The sequence below is a fragment of the Podarcis cretensis genome, assembly GCF_951804945.1.
Source record: "Podarcis cretensis genome assembly, chromosome: 3".
NCBI classification, from domain to species: Eukaryota; Metazoa; Chordata; class Lepidosauria; order Squamata; family Lacertidae; genus Podarcis; species Podarcis cretensis.
In genome coordinates, this window is record NC_137172.1 from 50,791,111 (window position 1) to 50,811,552 (window position 20,442).

Below are 20,442 nucleotides of genomic sequence, written 5' to 3' on the forward strand. Positions count from 1 at the left end.
GGTAACCAGCCATCTTTTGTCTGTCTGTCTGTCTGTCTGTCTGTCTGTCTTTTCTGGGGCTGTGTTATTCTTTCTGTTCTGTTTTTATTGCTGACTTTGTTAGCTGGTTTGAGGTTTTTGGACTGAAAAAATGGATTAAATATTAATTTATAAATAAATGTTTTGGTAGAAGATACTTCCAGGTAAATTGATGTAAAATCAGATTATTCCACTATATCCAGCACTAATTTCTGGATGCAAGATCATGTACATGTGGAGTTCTACTTGATGCAAGATTTTTCCTAGTTATTGATGGTACCTGCCTCTAAAACCTCCTCTGTCTTGAGATCAGGCTGACCCACACATTATTTTTGCTCAGTTGAAACTTTAAAACCTATTTGTTCCTGTAGGCTTCTGGAACATCATGGGGAGGGCATCTTATGTATAATGTAATACTGACATTATACGATATGATATTTAGTTTTGTTTTTATATTATTTTTATTATTAGTCACTGTGGACATTAGAGGAAGGGCAGCGTTTAAGAAATCAAATAATACCAATGCTCTCTGCACTGGAGACAAAATAAATACATATGGAAAACATTCCCCTCAATTGAAGCAGTGAGAGAGGCTACACAAATAGGAACTATAGATTTGCATTACTGCATCTCTGGAACTCAGGCCTGTTGCACAGAGCATCTTGATTGTTCAATTTAAAAATAATTATGCTTTTAAAAGACAGAATTATATAGCAGAAGTTCAACATCTTAAAAGCTGAAACAAAGTAACCTGAACTTCCTGGGTATCCATATTTGTAACTGTGGTTGTTAAACGTATTTATTTATTGTTTCTTAGTTGTAATTATTAACTATTTTATAATTACAACTATATAGTTGTAATTATAACTATTTATTTATTTATTTATTTATTTATTTATTTATTTATTTTTGTATGTATTTTTAAACTCAGGTACAAAAAGCCCAATAAAAGACCAGCCGCTGGTCTTCCATAATAAAATTAAGTCCTCAGGTTACACGTCAGCGCCTCAGTGAGTACATATTATATAATTATTTTTAGTGTTTTAAGATTGATTTTTAAATTTTATTGTAGAAAGAGAAGCTGCATGAATGTCACAGCATATTTGACATATGTAAAATGGGCTAAAGAGTAAAAAATATTAGTCTGACACTATTAAAACTAAGGTTTAAAGAAATGCTTGTTCAGGAAACTGGCACATTCACAAATAAATTAAAATTGTAAGTCTAAAATTATTCAATTTTAGCAAAATCTGCATAGCTTGGTCTACAAATATCACTATTTTTCATAATTTATTTGGATTTCTTAGTGATGGGGTGGGGCCAGGAAGTATGTAGTTCACTGAAACCTTTCTGTCAGCTATTGGAAATCTCCATCTTCTGAGATTCCTGCGCTCTTTCTGCATCCCTTCAGAATCACAGCATGGCTTTATATGAGTTAGTGGCTATATGTGTATTGCCAGCCTGATTGTCCGTGTAACTTAGATTTTGATATTCCTATACTGAGGCAGTTATTTCTGATTGCTTATTTAATGGGTTTGAATGCAAGAATTCCCTTCCTCTGAAAGAAGAAGCTTCCTCTTGAGGAAGAGAACTTTTGGATTCGGCTCACTGTTGTAACAGTAACACCAAAATGTTACAATCATTTCGTAATCCATAGAAAATGAAGTTACTGGACATTTACATTGTATTCACTTGTCTCTAGTGAGTTAGGAAAACATGGTACCCTACCTGATGTATTTGCACGTTTACAAACCTATACATTAAATGCAAAGAGACATTTCTTGTCAGGTCTTGTTTGGCCCTATGAACTATTGCCCACTGTTTTCCACTGCAGAATGACCATGTTCTCTCCAAAGACCAATGCAAAGCAAAACAATCTGGAACTGAAGTGCAAGAGAAGTTGCAAACGGTAAGCAATAAAATTGACATGTTTGAACAAATGCATTAATGACACTGAAGCAGAACTAGTATTATCCTGCATTTACACAGTGGGGGGGGGGGAGATTCCAAATAAAAGAGGCATTAAAATTATTTTAGCAGTATGTAACTTCTATTACACCAACACTTGTTAATGAGAAAATATTGTAAATTTAATGGTAATACATTTAAGTGTACATCACAGTTTGTCATTTATCTTTTTAAATGTTCTCCTGTTTCTTTATCATTGAAGACGAAATAAGGAAGACTATCCACATGTCAACATTCCTCCAAACAAATCTGAGAGACAGATTATCGTAGCTGATAAGCCAACTTCTATATGCTGTATTCAGTATTCAGGTACAGAAAATTGTTCATGCATTATGTTAGATGTCTGCAGCATTCACCTGCTAAACATCATTTTTATGTACATAGGGCTCATAAAGGTTCATTCAGACAGCAAGCCTGCCTTGATTTTCAGCATTGACTACACAATCCTGTACATGTCTACACAGAAATACATCCCATTGACTTCTGAGGAATTCTTTAAATGCAGCGTATATATAACTACAATATTTTTTTAAAAAATGATTTGGTATATTCATGGTTTAGAATTATCAGATTAAGTTCCTATACTCCTTATTCCTACAGGGGATGGAGAGTTGTTGGCTTGTGGCTTGGCTGATAAAACTTTGCTGGCATTCAATTCAAATCTTACAGGAACACCAACAGTTTATTCAGGTAAATTAATTCCAGCCTTTTTCAGTCTTAGGTCTTCTGTTTACTTCCTATTAGTGCAAGATACAGCTCTTTAAGCAAATGTTGTTTTTACTATGCTACCTGTTTTTAGCGCTAGTACTGTATATTATTGCTATGATTCCTTTTTCATTTTAGAACCTTGAAGCCCACCATGCTCGGTTTCATTTCCACTAATTTGCCTATTTTGTCTTATATTGCTAAACCTGACTGGAAGGTGAAATTTTCTTCTGTTTGTTTTCAGGGGTTGATTAAATCACTGAAAAGGTTTGAAGGGAGCTTACAGGGGCTGTGGAAGCAGAATTTCCTTGGAGGTGTGGGCTTCTCTGCTGGTGGTAGCAGCAGAGCTGCTCTCTTTTTTATTTTTGCACAAATTTTCCAACATAACAACTGCAAAGCAACATAACAAATCTTTGGCTATCACAGCCTAAGATCCTTTCTAATGGTTTTCTACATTTCTTTCTGATTTTGCATTTTATTACTATGCTTATTGCTATAAATCCAGTCTTACACCAGCTAATCTTAATGCTTTTCCCAATAATTTATAAAGTCCTCCTTACAAAACTTCTTGTAACCCTACAAGCGATGTTAAGTAATTACAATTGTCTTCCAGATACAACATAAATTTCTTCCAGTCCTTTAGGAAAATCTGGTCCTGCTGGTTTTGAATTTTCCCTGTTAGTCTCGCCAGCTCGGCGGCAGCAGAGCTGCTCTCAGTGCCTGCCTACCAGACTACAATGCCCTCTGCTGCCACCTCCTGTCATTCCAAAAGCTCGGGAACAGTGCCTTGTCTAAGGCATGCCATGGGTAAATTGTGGCTGCCCCCCCCAAAAGGCTGCCAGTGGAGTCCCCACTTTAACCTAGAATGCCTTGGAATGACACCACTTCCAGGGGATCCTGGGAAGAACGATAATGGCTGTTGGTTAGCAATGCCCCAAAGAAGGTCTCCCACTGCTTCCAGTAGGTTTACCCCATCTCAAAAATCCCCCCTTGAAAACTCACTGAAACCCGTCGTTCATAGCTTATGGAGATTGGTTGTGACAAAAATGGAGAATCAGCGTATAAATTTATAAATGAAATGCGTACATGTATATTGCAAATTTAAATTCAGTGCACCAGGGGGCAGTCTAGGACTTTAAAATACTATATCTTTAACATTAACAGTTTTCATTTTTGTAAATGATATGTGCTGGGTTATGACAATGGGATGTTAGATTGGCTCTTTTAACACTGAACTGAAGTTGCTAAATTAATGTTCTACAATACCAGTCTTCCCTTTGTAAAGAGAGAAGTTTATTTCTTCCATAAGTGTTGATGAAACTTGCAGTTCAGTTACAACTCTGATTTGCATGTGAAGCACAATAAAGGGCATCATTTAACACTGTAGTAACAACAAGTTTAGGCTAACCATGCTTTTATACTACTACCAACTTGCAGTATATTTATATCAGAATGCCTGGCTAAAACAAACTGTAGTCAGAAGCAATCTTTATACTTGAAATAAAATTTAAGGAATATATTCCTGTTCATCATGGTAAAATTCCAACTGCACTGTATATTCTGTTAAACATATTACTGACGTGTATAAAGTAAAACATTCTGAGACTTCTCTGATTCTAAACCTAGACTTCTGAAAAAACAAGAACAAGTGTGTCACAAATTCATACTTTTGCTATGTGTATTTATATCTCTGCCTCAGAATTTTTCATAATAATAAATTGTTTTTAAATAGAGTCAGAGCAGCTGTGGGCAGGTGGGCAGAATCAGGCTATTCTTGTTTCTTTCCCCAGATCCTAGGCTGTAGAGATGCTTTAAGTGGGGTTGGGAAATTCCATTTTCTTGGTTTCTCAGGTGTCACATTTTCCATAAGAATGTCTGGCAATACTGGGAAATTCTGGGATGTGTAATTGCCTTGAGAAATTTTCATGAAGGGCAAACAAAAAAAATTGTTTATGTGTAGTAATACTTGTTTCATTATAAATCAGCTCAGACTGCAATTGCATAAATGGAAAAGTACATAGATACTAGCTATTTAGCTTCAGTTTCCATGTCTGTTAAACCAGGCATCCTAGTGGATTCAGAAAGAAGCATTATGCCATTGCATATTTTACTGATTGCATTCCAGTACTAGAAATTGATTTCCCTAGATAAAGGGAAATTTATATAAATATTTGGTTAATGGCATGTTGTGATCAGTCTCGGATTTGCTAATGGCCTCTCCTCTGGACAAGCATGTTTTGGCCAAATAAAGTTCTACAAGAAAGACTAGTATCAGGACATGAGAATTAACAAAATGAAGAATGAGCAAGTCATCTCTTCTCACTAAAATATTTAGCTTACAGGGAAAAATGTAGCCTGTATGTGGCCTGAGGATACCTAAACCTATAAGAGGGAGGAATTCAAGTTGGAGGGTGAAACTGTACACTGCAACAAAAAGAAAAGGGATTTATTGGTAAGGCCGATGAATCCCTACTTTGCCCTTCCTGCTCTGCTGAACAATCTCTGTAATTAGCACTTCTGAAGCAGTTTAGTTGTCCAGGATGGGAATTTTGACAAATAAGGGAGATGGCTAACTCCACACTGATTCTAGTTCTCCCTAAGTCCACCTCAGCAGGAAGAAGAATAGGTATCTTATTAGTTAATAGAAAATCCATTACAGTGGTACCTCGGGTTACATACGCTTCAGGTTACAGACTCTGCTAACCCAGAAATAGTACCTCAGGTTAAGAACTTTGCTTCAGGATGAGAACAGAAATCGTGCTCCGGGGGTGCGGCAGCAGCGGGAGGCACCATTAGCTAAAGTGGTGCATCAGGTTAAGAACAGCTTCAGGTTAAGAACGGACCTCTGGAACGAATTAAGTACTTAACCTGAGGTACCACTGTATTTTCCTTTGTGGATTGAAAATTTAATTTAATTATTTAAAACCCCTCTTTGTGTCTCCACATACATTCATACATTATTATATATAAGAATTTTCTTAGATGAACAATGATCTTTCTGGGGGGGAAAGTCTTCTGATTTATTAGGAATGTATGACAGACCTGTTTTCCAAAAACATTTTTTCTTTGTTTTTTTAGGGCATGATGGTGCCGTTAACTCAGTTGGTTGGAGCCATGACAACAACTGGCTTGTTTCATCTTCTGAAGACAGAACATTAAGGATCTGGTCAGTCAGCAGTGCAGAACCTGCTTTATGTCTGGTAATAAACATCTCATGCCAGTTAGATAGATTTGGGGTACTGTTCTCTATGACGCCTGTTCTCTATGACCCCAAAATCATTTGGAATGTATTTCCAATTGCCACCTTGGTAACTGTGAAAAAAATTCTAGGATAGTTTAACACTTCTAGTTAGCAATAGTGATGGCACTGAAATTACCAAGCACATAAAACTGTGTGTTCTGTAATTCATGAGCACTTTATGACTTGAGTGCCACTCGCCTCGAAGTTCTCTGGTATTTCAAAATGGTTGCTAAATTGTTACAATGCTCCACTTCCATCATGGGCCATTGCCTGGAATGGAGAAAGAGGTGTGTGTGTGCGTGCGTAGTCTACACACAAAGGTAAATTTTTGATTTGTTAAGATTTGTCCATGTTTGCTTCTGACCCCACCCAATGCTTGCTTGTGGCTCCATAAAAGTTGCCAAGAAGGGAATGTAGCCCTCATGCTGAAAAAGAGTTCTCCTCCTCTAATATAGAGAATGCAAGGAAGAAGAAATTGATTGTGTGTGTCAAAGAGGTTGAGGAGAGATTGGCATTCAGGACATTGTAATTTTTGTGATGTGATGTTATTGTGGGAAAGAGCACTGAAGTCAGACTAGATTCTTTGTAAATGACTGGATTTTCAGAGTGACATTGTATTTTCTTAGGGCTTTAGGCCTTGACTAATTTAATAGTAATTATAAAGAAATGGACAACAGTGTAAGATGAAGCAAGATTTGTAATTTAGAGAAATCACCTGTTATTCAGAAAATTAACAAAAGAAGTAATCTGACAGTGTGCCATAAAGAAACCATCTGTATTTTTCTGATGGAAAATTATACAGTATACATAGTTAATTATATATATTTTACTTTTAGGGAAAGGAAATGTTTCATAAATCCATTCGATCAGCACAGTTTTATTATATAGATACATTTATATTGTTGTCTTGTGGAGCAGAGTTTCACATGTTAAGATGCTACCTTGATACCAGCAAGGATGAGATTAAACGGTAGGTAAAGTCTTACGATTCTTAGAAATACCAAGTATTCTTTAGATCCTGTAAGACACCTAAACAAAGTAATGAAAGAGAAAAAATAAAACTGCAGTCCTATGGATAGTTACTTTGCAGAATGTGCTATGGAATAGAGTGGGACTTTTTAATATACATGCATCAGATTTTGCCATTAATGTTACATCTTGCATCAGAAAATAAAAATAGAAATATTGTTAGCATGAAAATTGCCTCTGGTCACATTCAATTCTATTGCAGTTAATCTCATTGTACCTCAGATTTAATTCTGCCCAACACTACCTTGGAATCATTACTGTCTTTTCGGCATCTTTTGCTAAAGTATTATTCTATGTTATTTCTAGGGCTGTAAATTGTAGTACAGGCCTATGCATGTTTACTCAAAAGTAAACCCCACTGTGTTCAACGGGGCATAATTCTAGATGTATTGGGTTGCAGCCTTGATCAGTTTGATCAACAAAAGTTATAGTTTAGGATGGGGGAACCTTTTTCAACTCTATGGTCACATTCCCACCTGGGGGCTACACGCCAGTAATGAGTGAGGCCAGAGGCAAAAGTGGGTGGATCATCAATGAATATAAACATTACCTTTGCACAGTGGGCAAGTTTCTACACACAGCCTCACACACCCCTGTGCCTTCCATCTAGGAGAGCAAGGACACATTCCAGCCATGCAGAAACAGTTGATTGAGGCTGTGGAGCTGGGCTGGTAAAACATGTGCTCTGCAGAAAGAAATAGCTTGGGAGGAGGTGTGGCTTGGAGAGACTCCCAAGGGCCAGAAAAAGAGACCTTGAGGGCTGCATTTGAGTGCTGGGTCTGACGTTCCCCACCCTGCTTTAGTTAATGATTTGATCAATTGTAATCCTGAGAGCAAATTTTAATTATTGTGGTTGAGAGTTCCGGGAACACTTGTCTGTTTTTGAGGCTAATTTGGTGTTGCTGTGTTAATGTAACAAGGAATGAAAAAGAAGGTATTAAAGATGGCCTTGCCTTTCATCAGTGAACATTACCTTATAATGTAAAAAAACAAAAGCTATCTCACAGTTCCTTCCAAATGTGTTGATTTCTTCCAAACAGTTTACAGGCAGATGCTTAATCAGATAAAATTCTTTAATCAGTGGACAGTAATGAAACACTTTTCATCAGGGTATAGATCCATTAGCAGTTGGATGTGAGGAATTTTAAATATACAAACAAGTTAATACACACATACATCAACCAAAGTTACACAAGTTTAAATCTCATTGATTTCAGATGTCTAAGATGTTTATTTGGGGGGATTATGCTATTAATAACTACTAGGATCACATTTTTTCTTTCAACTGATTTCATTGCTTGTGCTTAGTTCCTTTACTGGATTTAATTCAGTGCTGAATGCCAAACAAACAATAGCACACAGAAGGAGAGAGGGGGGAAAATTAAAACACCCACAAATTATCCTGACAGCCAAGTTTGATATAAGTAAAGAAACACAAAAGAAAAAGTTTAATTTGTCCTGATGTTTTGTTTGTGGCTTTCTTTATTTCGATTTCCCACTAGTTTTGCTTGTTATGTACCATTGTGCTATTACTCCCATTTCACCTAATTCTTCACTCAGTTCTTTGATGAGTCAGATTTGGAAAAATGCTTGTATGGAAAAGATTCAGTGCAACTATAGACAGAAACATCAGGAATGTGTTAGGTCTCTTAATTAGAAGAACATGTTAACACAGTCTAAATTATCCACTCACTTCTTCCTTCCCTCCTTAAAAACTGTGGTGTTTGATCTCTGATGCCATAGTCACACATGCAAGTTTGCTGCATTTGGACCAAGAGTTCAAGCATTTCTTCCTTCTTTTCCCAGAAATAGGAATAGACAGAAATACAAAAGAAAATTAACTGTTGCAGTGCTTTGAGATGTACACTAGATTTTAATTTCATAACAAAAAATTATGTAAAATATTTTTACATAGGCATCTTTTACTTTATGTTTGTAAGTATAAGAACTGTTTATAAGATACCTGTTAAAAATTTTCATTGTTTATTTCAATGTTTTTATTATTTGATGTTATTTATATATTTCTGTAGATACCGAAATAAGAGCATTTGTAAATCAGTACAGAAATTCCCTATGGCATCTACAGTGGAAATTACCAGCCTTTCAGCAGTCAATGAATTCTATTCTTGTATCCTCTTATCAGTTATTACCTATGTTCAGCATTCAGTCAGAAGCACTTAATTTGGAACAATTGGCATTAGCCTCTTAATACGATTACTATGCTGCTACATGTGTTTTAGTCTGTAGCTTATTGTTGATTTTAATTAGTTTTGAATGTTTTTTAAATAAAAAAATATGTATTTTATTGATAAATTTTAATGTTTTATGTTTTTGTGTAAACTGCTTTGAGGTTTTATTACAATCAATTGGTATATCAATTTTGTTAAATATAAATAAATAAAATTAGTCCCATTTAGTTATGTGGAACTTTTGCACAAGTAAGCATGCATAGGCTTGCACCCTTAGCTAACTTCAGTTCTTTAATATAATGATATGATAGATTTATCTTTTAATATCATAAAAAGCAAAGCCATTAGCTTTACTATGCTGCTATTATCATGCTGTAAAATCATTAGTGGTATAAATTTGGAAACATGCATTATGATGATGCGCCTTTGTCATTGGTGCTATTTCTACCAGTGTGTTGAACAACACTGGCTAGTAAAGTCAGGCAAAACTGCTTAATTTATTTAAATGTAGTGTGCATTTTGCTTGCATATGAAAGAGATGTACATACATATACACAGCTTAACAGAACTTTAACTTACAGAGATAACAGATATTGTACTGGCAGCTGGTAGCAATCGAGCACTAGAAGTCTTTGACCTCAATGTGGGTTGTAGTGCAGCAGTGATAGCGGATGTTCATTCTAGATCAGTTCACCAGATTTGCCAAAACAAGGTAAGCCTAAGATCTCTTAATAATTTTAATTAAAGCTTATATTCTAAATGGCGATGAGCATGAAAGACTCCTGTTCATAATGGCACTCCCTTTCTTGGAAAGATTTAGAATTTTACATGTCTAATAAATTGGATAGGGAAGCATTAAGCTCTGCTTCTCAACCCACATCATTCTCTAGCTTGTTGCTACAGTGTTGTTGTTGTTTATTCGTTTAGTCGTGTCCGACTCTTTGTGAGCCCATGGAACCAGAGCATGCCAGGCACTCCTGTCTTCCACTGCCTCCTGCAGTTTGGTCAAACTCATGCTGGTAGCTTCGAGAACACTGTCCAACCATCTCGTCCTCTGTTGTCCCCTTCTCCTTGTGCCCTCCATCTTTTCCAACATCAGGGTCTTTTCCAGGGAGTCTTCTCTTCTCATGAGGTGGCCAGAGTATTGGAGCCTCAGCTTCACGATCTGTCCTTCCAGTGAGCACTCAGGGCTGATTTCCTTAAGAATGGATACGTTTGATCTTCTTGCAGTCCATGGGACTCTCAAGAGTCTCCTCCAGCACCATAATTCAAAAGCATCAGTTTTTCGGCGATTATGGTTGCTACAGTAGTTCATCTGAATTACTCTCTACTGTGATGACCATAATTATGAAAAAGGAAAGCAACACCATGACTCAGTATGGGAAATGTTTTGTGAGTTGGAGAACTGGTGCTAACTTGCATATTCTATTTGAATATGGTTAGCCAAGCATATAGTGGCATAGTCAGTGTGGTGCTGTATGATTTGGCATCTGCTTTGCCAAATGTTCTGTTGTGCTCTCAGACACCCAAAAGCCAGAGGCATAAGCAGCGTTGCAACATGTTTTACACATATGTTCCAGAACATTAAGAATTAAATAAGGATAGTTTTGAGTGCCTATTGAATGTGGTCCAGATATCCCATTTATGAATGCTCATATGATTGTGTGTGCACGTTGAGGGATACTATGCTGAAAAATTAAGAGTGCAGTTCAAGTTCTGAAAGCCAGCGGTAGGAAATGAGAGGCCTCAAAATATGGTGTTTCAGGCAGGGCACCATCAGCTTTAGATCTGCTGGATCCAAAGCTCACCAGCCATGCCAGCCTTGGGTTGGCATAGTGAGGCAAATCCCCCCCCCCCATTAACTATGCTTGGTGTGAGGTAGCGGGGCTTGGGATACAGTGATATATCTGTTGCTCCACTCTATTTCACTTCACTACTGCACAGCCCTAGTTAGGATTGTTTGGGTAAACCATTTTGGAAATCCCTTTCAGATGTGCCAGCACGGGGACTGTTGTGTTCTGCTGTTTACACACATCTGGCACACATATGCTTCACTGGATTTCAGCCACCATCTTCAGTCCTTTGAGATGTAACTCATACCACACCATACTCAGTTGGCATGCTTTACTTCAGTATGCTTCTTACAAGTAACTTGCAAACATTGATTTGTACCCTGATATTTATATTTACTTGGAAGTAAATTTCAGTTAAGCATATTTCTAAATATTTGATGCTTAGATCACAATCTTAGTTAAAAGATTTTTTAAATGCTGGATTGGCATCATTAGAGCTAAAACAACATTGCTATTATAAAAAATGGTCTGTCAGCAGTTCCATTTTAATCCCAATTTTCTTCTTGTATTTATAAAACGAATATAAAAATTCACTCTTGGCTAAAGCTTGGTAGTCAGAAGGGGGAAATGTTCCCAAATTTAATCTAAATAGATTCCACCTTCTAAGTTTCAGTAGTGCAAAACAGTTCCTGTGGTTTCCGATATTTCTTGTTAATCTATAAATCAAGGTTTTAAATGCAGTTTTGAAAGCTAAGTATTCTGTAATCTAGACTTTATTTTTTATTTCAATGACATGAAACTAGATCATTCTCTTAGATGTCTGCTACAGAGATAATTTTAACAGAACAAACTCCATTAAAAAGTTGCATAATCAGTCACATGGAGGAAAGTAAGTCCAAACAGCAGCTTTTTGCTGCTGTTGCCACCCATGTCTCCTGCTCCTGTCACATTAGTGGTATGCATGTGAGTATGCAGGTTCAGAACAGTTTGACATGGTGGGTAAAGTTTGGCTTGGCAAGGACATATCGTGGAACCACATCCTGGTTTACATGAGGTATTAGTAGGAAGCGTCTATCCTCATCAATTTGAGCTAGTTGTCATTAGCTTTTCCATGTTTGGTTGCTTCACTGGTTATGCTTTCTCCACAGTTAAGGAACTGCAAGCTTTTTTAATGTTTGGAGTTCTGTTAATATATGTCCACTTTCAGGTTATGAACATAGAGGCTGTTCAGCAAGATGACACATGGAATGGAGAGGGAGAACTCATTTTTGCAAGGTTTCCAAATATTACATACCATTGAGGAAAGTGTTTGAAGTTGCCCTGAGGGTCACTTCACACTTCACTGTGGCTATGCCAGATTTCCTGCAGGAAAGTGTGAAAGGAAGATGCACATTTCTTCAACTTGATACTTGTGTACTGATATTTATGTGTCTGCCTTTATGGTTTATGGTTATTTTTTTACAATCTTTCCCAGTCTGCATCTGCATTAGAATTGTTTTTGGAGATTTTAATTGTTGTTGTTGTTGTTTTTCTTTAGTGCTTGCTGCCCTGGGCTCCTTTGGAAGGGTAGGATAGATATTTAATCATAATAAGAGCTAAAAAAAATACTAGGAAATAATGGAATAAATCCAGAACAGCCATAAACATTGTTTACGCTCTGAATCAGCACTTCGGGTCCTACTTAATACTAGATATAGGATCGATTGAACTTTTATGCTTGTAGTTCAGTTTGCAATATGCAATGGAATTTGCATGGGGCCATTGGTAATCCTGTGTAAAATGCTCTTGGCATCTCATTAATGATGGTTGCCAGGTTCTGCGATACGTAGAACATAAGCTGTGGTGTTCAATCACTGGAGAGTAAAGTTAATGTCTTACATGACTGCCTAATATATTTGCTTGGGATGTTTTGGACTACAATTCCCATCAGCCCCAGACAGCATGGTCAGTGATAGTATAAGTTGTATTTTAAAACACCTGGACAGCACTAGGTTGGGGAAGGTTGTTCTAGAGAAACAACCCTGTAGGGGAAAGCTTCATAGGAAATAGAATGGTATTGCAAAAGCTATAGCAGCTTGATGAGCTGATTATGTGCAAGATTCTGATATAAGTGTTTAATGAAAGAAATGAAAAGAAAACCTCCCTATTAACACTTATTCAGAAACAATTATGCACAAAGATGTCTCTGTATAAAAAGTAAACTGACTTTTTATATTGACTTGCTATGTCCATAGACCCTGATTTAACCTTGGACTTGAAGTAATTTACAGTCATGGTGGTATTTTTTTTTCTAAACAAAGGGTTGCTTCTCCACTTCCATCCTGGGCAGATGACACAGAATTCACTGCATTTTCTAATTTGCCAAGTTGTTTCAGCAATATATACAAGAAGTTTGGGGATTACAGACACGTTGTGATATTGTAGTTGTTCCTTATGCCCAGTTTTGTCTTCCTGCTGTGCTTAAGCTCATTGGTTAAGCTACAGACAGCAGTCCGTCCTCAGTTCTGAATGTCTTTTCTTTTGTGGTTTTAAAGCAGTTCCTTAGAATGACTTTAGCATAGGTTTTGTGGTTTTCTGAGAGCCTGGTCTGGTATAATACTTAACTTTACTAAACTTCTGCAGTATTATTTGTAATACATCGATGCTTTGACTTCTTCTGGCTTTTCTTTTTCCTCTGTCAGCAAAGTGACTTCAAGTTATTTAAGTAGAGCACATTTTGAAGCTGTGGACACACATTCATATGGGGAGAGAAATTGGAGCTTGTTTTTATGGAAAATTGAAGATTACAATCCTAAATCAACTTTTGCCGTTTTGTAACATACATTAAAACTTTTAAGTAAAATGCTTAGTGGTAAAACTCTATGGCCACACTCCAGCAAGTCCCTTCAGATGGAAAAGCTTTGGAAAGTTGCTGTTAGAAGAATAAAAAAGATGAAATCCCACCGAAAGCAAAAGTGATATTTCTCTGGATCGTAGCCTATAACAACTACATGTTGATGAGATAGATGAGATGCTGACTTTTACATCATATTAGTATAAGTCAGACAATCTCTTTTATGTAAAATTATCAAATCAGCCTGTAGTTAATAAATCATTCATTTTTAATGCAACATGATGCCCCAATTTTCCTTATATGGTATCATTACGTATAAAATCCATAATTGTTTTGTTGTTGGGCACAAAGGCCATGATCCAGCACAGTTGTAAAGTACACTCTTAAGCTTGTTGTTATTGGTGGGCTTAAACATACTTCAGTCTTTGTTGGACTACGGATACCAACAGAATTTTCTTGTTTCAGTATCCTTCTGGTAGGAAAATATGTGATGAGGGGACACCTAGCTACTTTAAATGAATTAAAATTTCTAGGGCTTGATGAGCTACACCCAAGGGTACTAAAGGAGCTTGCAGATGTAATCCCAGAGAGTCTGTCTACCATTTTTGAGAACAGGTGATGTCCTTGCAGACTGGAGGTGAGTAAATGTTGTCCCTATCTTAAAAGGGGGGGGGGAGTAGGCCCAAGTAACTACTGACCAGTCAGCTTGATGTCGATACCAGGAATATTCTAGAACAGATAATTAAACAGGCGGTTTGTGAGAACTTAGAAAAGGTTGCTTTGATTACTAAGACTCAGCATGGGCTTCTCAAAAACAAGTCATACCAGACAATTCTCTTTCTTTAAAAAAATAGAATTACAAGCTTGGTGGATCAGGGGAATGCTGTGGACGTAGTATACCTTGATTTCAGTTTGGCTTTTGACAAAGTCCTCCATGATTTTCTTATGGAGTAGTTGGTAAAATATGGGCTGGACGAGGTAACTGTTACATGGATTTGTAGCTGGTTGACTGACCAAACCCAAAGTGCTCACTAATGGTTCCTCATCATCTTGGAAGAAAGTGACAAGTGGGGTGCTGCAGGGATTTGTCCTGGGCCAACAACTTGGAAGAAAGAATTGAGGGGTGCTCATCCACTTTGCAGATGACACCAAACTAGGAGGTCGCTAATGCTGCAGAAGACAGAATGTCTAAAGGGCAGTCACGTGTTAGATGGAGCAAGCTTGTTTTCTCTTGCTCTGGTTGTGGACTCTCCTTCCTTGGAGGTTTTAAAGCAGAACTTGGATGGCCATCGGTTATGGATGCTTTAGCTGAGATTCCTGTGTTATAGGTCGTTCCTTCCAACTCTGCAATTCTATGATTCTATAATCCTCCAATGCTGCTTATGTATATATGGCTCACAGCTAACAGCTTGCACAATACTATTCAATGTCTCTGAGGCTGAACAGGAATATAAATCTAGGTTTCCCAGTTCAAAGCCCAACATTAGCCAAGGAATCACACTGTCTCTTAAATTAAAGTAACTATCATAAATATAATTGCTGGTTCTTCCTTACCAGTCACTTAGAGGAAGTCATTTCTTCATTCTACAGCAGACAGAGAGAAGGGAAGAACACCCCTCCTCCTGTCTGTGCTGAGACCAGCTGCCTTTGAGTCTACCTTAACTGTCATTTAGTTGCAACCATTCCATCAGGCTACATGAACTGTTAACTTCCCAGTTGCTCATTACAGAAACTATAACATTAAGAATTGGTACCTAAGTTTACTTTTTTCCTCTTCCCTACTCGTCCCCTTCTCTCTTTTGCATTGTGTCTTTTAGATTGGAAATATAAGAGCGGGAAGTGCCTTGTTTTTAATAGTTACGTAAGCCACTCTAAGAGCCTTTTTGGCTGAACAACAGGATAAAAATGCTCTAAATAAATAAATAAAAATGTAACTAAATATTAGCAATTGCCACAAACTATTTGAGGTTCTCTGTCTGAAGTTGTGCTTGTTGATGCATATTTGATTTGTAACCTCATTCTAAAAATGTGCATATACCTTTAGCAGGAAATGGTAGTATAGTTTTAGTTCTCATGTTAAAACTAAGGACTAAGCTGCGTCGATTGTAACTATGTTAGAGACATGCTTTTAACTATGTTAGGGACATGCATTTGACTCTTATCCATGTTAAGCATAGAATCTTCTGCAGAAAAATAACAAAGAGCTTTTATTGTTCTAGCTGTGACTTTCACGCTAAGTATTATCTTATGCACCAAGATGCATATGGCTGGAATATGGATTCAGCAGTAGCTTTGAGCGTCAGATAATATCTAATGCACAGGTAGTTAACCTTTTTATACCTACCACCCACTAATGCATCTTTCTTGATGGTAAAATTTCCTTACCACCCACCAGTGCTCGATGGTAGGAGGATTCAGCTTGTGCCGTAGAACCCCCTACTGCCTACCTAGAATCCTGAAACACCCACTAGTGGGCGGTAGGGACCAGGCTGACAACCCATGATCTAATGTATGCCAAAGAATTGAGACACCAGTTTGCCATCTTGGAATAATTATGCACAGAGTAAGATATGCTATCTTATCTATCCTTCCACTGATGTATGATAAAAGTGCAGGATATTATTTATGCAGAGATAACTTTGTCTGCTGCTGAAACCAAACATCATCCAGTAAAGAGCCTTACAATTACTTCAAAATAACATTGATTCCAAAGCTGTTGAAGATGCAGCTGCCATTGTGCTGAATATACCTTTCAGATGGTTAATAGAGCAACAATGCCTGGTGAAAGAGGACAGCTTCTTCACTACAGGGATCTGAAACACATATACCCATCTCTGTTTTATGAAGAGAATCTTGGAGGTTGCTTTTCATGATTGTTTTTGACACAGAAAAGGTTCATGGAGAGGCGTAGCCTTGCAAATCTGTGTTTTAGTTGTGATCCCTGCATTGCAGGGAGTTGCATTAGATCAGTGTTTCCCAACCTTGTGCATCCAGCTGTTTTTGGACTACAATTTCCATCATCCCTTGCCACTGGTCTTGCTAGTCAGGGATGATGGGAGTTGTAGTTCAAAAACAGCTGGAGGCACAAGGTTGGGAAACACTGCATTAGATGACCCTTGGAGTTCCTTCAAACTCTGCAGTTCTATGATTCTTTGAAATCTGGAGCTAATTTGGGGCAATAACATTTAATAACAGCCCTTTGTGTAGACCTTTCCATGACAGTTACTGATGTCATGAGCTTTAAATTTTTTATATGGTTGTTATTATATGGTTTTATGTTTTGTTGTTGTAAGCTGCTTTGTTTTTTGTGAGGAGCAGTATACATTTTTTTAAAAATAAATAACTGGCCAATTTCACTTAAGGAACATCTTTGTTTTTCTGGTATTGGAGTGGGAAAATTTGTGGACCATTTTCTTTCACAACAATCCCACAGCAGAACTCCATCTGGAAGAGCCACTGGAATTCTGATACTTTAATGTTTAAGTGATGACTAGGACTTAACCTCATTGTACACAATGAGACTTAATTCTGAGTGGACACAAACAGAATTGCACTGTAAATGAGATCAATAGGAATTCAGAGAATATTTGTATGAAATGGCTATAAACTATTAATGGCAAGGGCTCACAGTTACTTCTTTGTAAGAAAACACAACATTGGTAATACCGGATCTTATTTCTTCTAATATTTATATGACCTTTACCAGGAAGGAAAATATCCCTTTGTCAATGCCAACTATTGGAAGACATCTCAATTCTCATTGCCAATAATTTCCACATTTGTATACTGGGAATAACCTCTTAGTTTCTTCCTAATGATTTTCCTACCTACACTTTACTTCAGCATTTTCTGTGTTTTAGCTCCTGTTAATGTGAATGAATTTGTTTATTTTGCTTGTGACATAATACCTCTAATTTGGTGATTCAAGCAACAAGCCTTCTCAGAAGCTGTTGCTGCAGTAATTGAAAGCTCTTGCAAATAAGTGAAATTGTTCAGCCTTTGCTAAGATGCCTATACAATTTTTAGTGCAATTTCCTTAATGGATGTTATCTCTTGCGTAGGATTCAGCAATTTTAAACTAATGTTTTGCAGGGATCAGCTTTTAGCAGTCAGCAATATGAAGCGTACAATCTTTTCTTAACAACAGCCATTGGTGATGGCATCAAGCTCTGGGATTTGAGAACACTGAGGTAACAACAGTTTATTTGTCTGAGCCTGTGCACAAATGCTAACTGTGACAAAAGTGGTTGGATTGTCATCAGGCACTATGAATCTAGGATAATCTCTGTTTTTGTAAACAGCAAAGCCCATTTTTTTCTCCTCATGTTCAATTTATATGTCTCTTTTTCTGTCATGTTTATGTGAATTCTTTTTAACATTTATGTGTATGCATATGCCTAGATATGAACTGATGATTCTGCAAATTTACATTCTGTATAGAATAACAGTTACAGTCCAAAGCACCAGTAGACTCTGTAATATATAGAATCAGATTCAATTTTTACTCTAAACCATCCTATTCCGACCTGAAGCCTTCCAGATGTTGGACTATAGCTTCCATCTGTCCTGACCATTGACCATGCTGGTTGGAGCTAATGGAGTCCAAAACATCTAGAGGATGTCAGATTGAGGAAGGCTGCTGGGCAGAGCAATCCCAACCAGTCAATTATGCCAGAAGGCAGATGTGCTAGTATATGTTCTTTGTAAATTTAAGCTGCATCCTAATGGCTCCTCACCATCTGGGAGAGATTAAAGGTAAAGGATAAAGGGACCCCTGACCATTAGGTCCAATCGTGACCGACTCTGGGGTTGTGGCGCTCATCTCACTTTACTGGCCGAGGGAGCCGGTGTACAGCTTCTGGGTCATGTGGCCAGCATGACTAAGCCGCTTCTGGCAAACCAGAGCAGCGCACAGAAACACCGTTTGCCTTCCCGCCGGAGTGGTACCTATTTATCTACTTGCACTTTGACGTGCTTTCAAACTGCTAGGTTGGCAGGAGCTGGGACCGAGCAACGGGAGCTCACCCCGTCGTGGGGATTCGAACTGCCGATCTTCTGATCAGCAAGTCCTAGGCTCTGTGGTTTAACCCACAGCGCCACCTGCATCCCTAACAGAATGTCCTTTTGTGGCATATCCTGCTACCCCACACGCCTAGTTGAATTGACCTTCAGCTGGTGTAAGTGGCTTACCCTGGTATATCTCCTTACACTGGCTGAGAGAAAACCTTCTTGCCATAAGGTAAGAAGGGAAAAGTTATGCCAGTGTAAAGGGCAAACACAGTGCTTGTTCAGAGTGGGAAATGAGAGTGTCACAGCCAGGGAGAGTTACGCTGCATCTTAAATCTATTCATTGGTCCTACCCACAGGGTTTGTGTACACCGTCAAAAATGCAAGTATAACTGACATTTAAGCCATGAGAGTCAATGGAAGGGCAGAAAACGCAGATTTACACTCCTCCTCCCCCAGTCCCTTCCCCAGCCAGGAGCAGTTAAGATACAGCTTACCGTATTTTTCGCTCTATAAGACGGACCCGACCATAAGACGCACCTAGTTTTAGAGGAGGAGAACAAGAAAAAAAAAGTTCTCTCCCTCTCTGTGCAGCGCCTCTCCAGCAAAGCGGGAGGAGAAATGGAAGGGGCTCCGTTTCTCCTCCCGCTTCGCTGAAGGGGCGCTGTGCAGCTTTCCCTCTCTGCACAGTGCCTCCCCAGCGAAGTGAAGTCAGAACAGCAAGAGGGATCGCTGCACAGCGAAAGCAGCAATCCCTCTTGCTGTTCTGGCTTCTGGGATAGCCGTGCCAAGCCTCTTCAGGGCAGGGGGAGCGTTCCTCCCGTTGCCCTGAAGAAGCTTTGCGCGGCTATCCCTGAAACCAGAACAGCAAGAGGGATTGGTTCACACTGACCCATCTTGCTCTCCTGGCTTCAGCGATAGCTGCGCAGCCTGCATCCGCTCCATAAGACGCACACACATTTCCCCTTACTTTTTAGGAGGGGAAAAGTGCGTCTTATAGAGCAAAAAATACGGTAATTTACACAAGAGGTGTTGGTGTGTATATGTTACATTTCTTCAACATTTTAGAATATCAATTTTCCTGTTGTAAATAGCCCTGTGGTTTATGCAGTGGGTGATATATAAATAACTTAAATAAGTAAATAAATCTGCCTCTTGGTAGATTAGGATTGCTGTGTCCAAATGCAGGAACATTTTTAATATAGGTGCACTTAACCAGGGAGATGGTTTAAGTCACATTTTAAAATCTATATATATTTAAGAGCACATGTGGCAGTGAATCCTATTCTAAAGCAACGGAATTTTGGAATGAAGTAATGAAACACACCCTTTTAATCTTGAAAACCTTTTTCATCTTATCTGACTTGAAAAGCATTTCATATGCAGATTAGAGCAGAAGAACAGAAAAAACATATATGGGGAAAACGGTGTTAATTATTGAATTGTAGAGGATGTAGAAGTAAAGTGTATTTGAAAAACTGCTTTGGAAGAATGTGGGGGCCAGCTTAATATCAGTTGATCTTTTGGTTATTGTTTTATAATTTAATCTTATCTTTTTTTAGAGAGTTTGTAAGAACGTGCCAAAATATAAAGGTTTATTACCCCTACCAAATGTCAAAAAGTAATAAAATGAGATACTTTGGGGGTTGGACTCTGTTA

General features: G+C 38.0%; 1 protein-coding gene across 4 annotated transcripts in view; it reads left to right on the plus strand.

The window, feature by feature from the left end:
- Positions 1 to 20,442, plus strand: part of WDR27 (WD repeat domain 27) — a 63,980-nt gene that overhangs the window by 15,134 nt on the left and 28,404 nt on the right. For 2 of the 4 annotated variants that reach the window (XR_013837505.1, XM_079971334.1), the window contains exons 15-23: positions 950 to 1,028; positions 1,853 to 1,927; positions 2,189 to 2,295; positions 2,587 to 2,676; positions 5,770 to 5,891; positions 6,769 to 6,902; positions 8,992 to 9,089; positions 9,741 to 9,862; positions 17,869 to 17,966. Coding sequence is in view for 3 of the 4 variants with exons in the window: in XM_079971334.1 (XP_079827460.1) it covers positions 950 to 1,028; positions 1,853 to 1,927; positions 2,189 to 2,295; positions 2,587 to 2,676; positions 5,770 to 5,891; positions 6,769 to 6,902; positions 8,992 to 9,089; positions 9,741 to 9,862; positions 17,869 to 17,966 (925 nt within the window). In the remaining variant the exon portion in view is untranslated. Of the gene's footprint in view, positions 1 to 949; positions 1,029 to 1,852; positions 1,928 to 2,188; positions 2,296 to 2,586; positions 2,677 to 5,769; positions 5,892 to 6,768; positions 6,903 to 8,991; positions 9,090 to 9,731; positions 9,864 to 17,868; positions 17,967 to 20,442 lie in introns of those variants that run through there. The other 2 variants (XM_079971336.1, XM_079971335.1) reach the window with 2 other exon arrangements.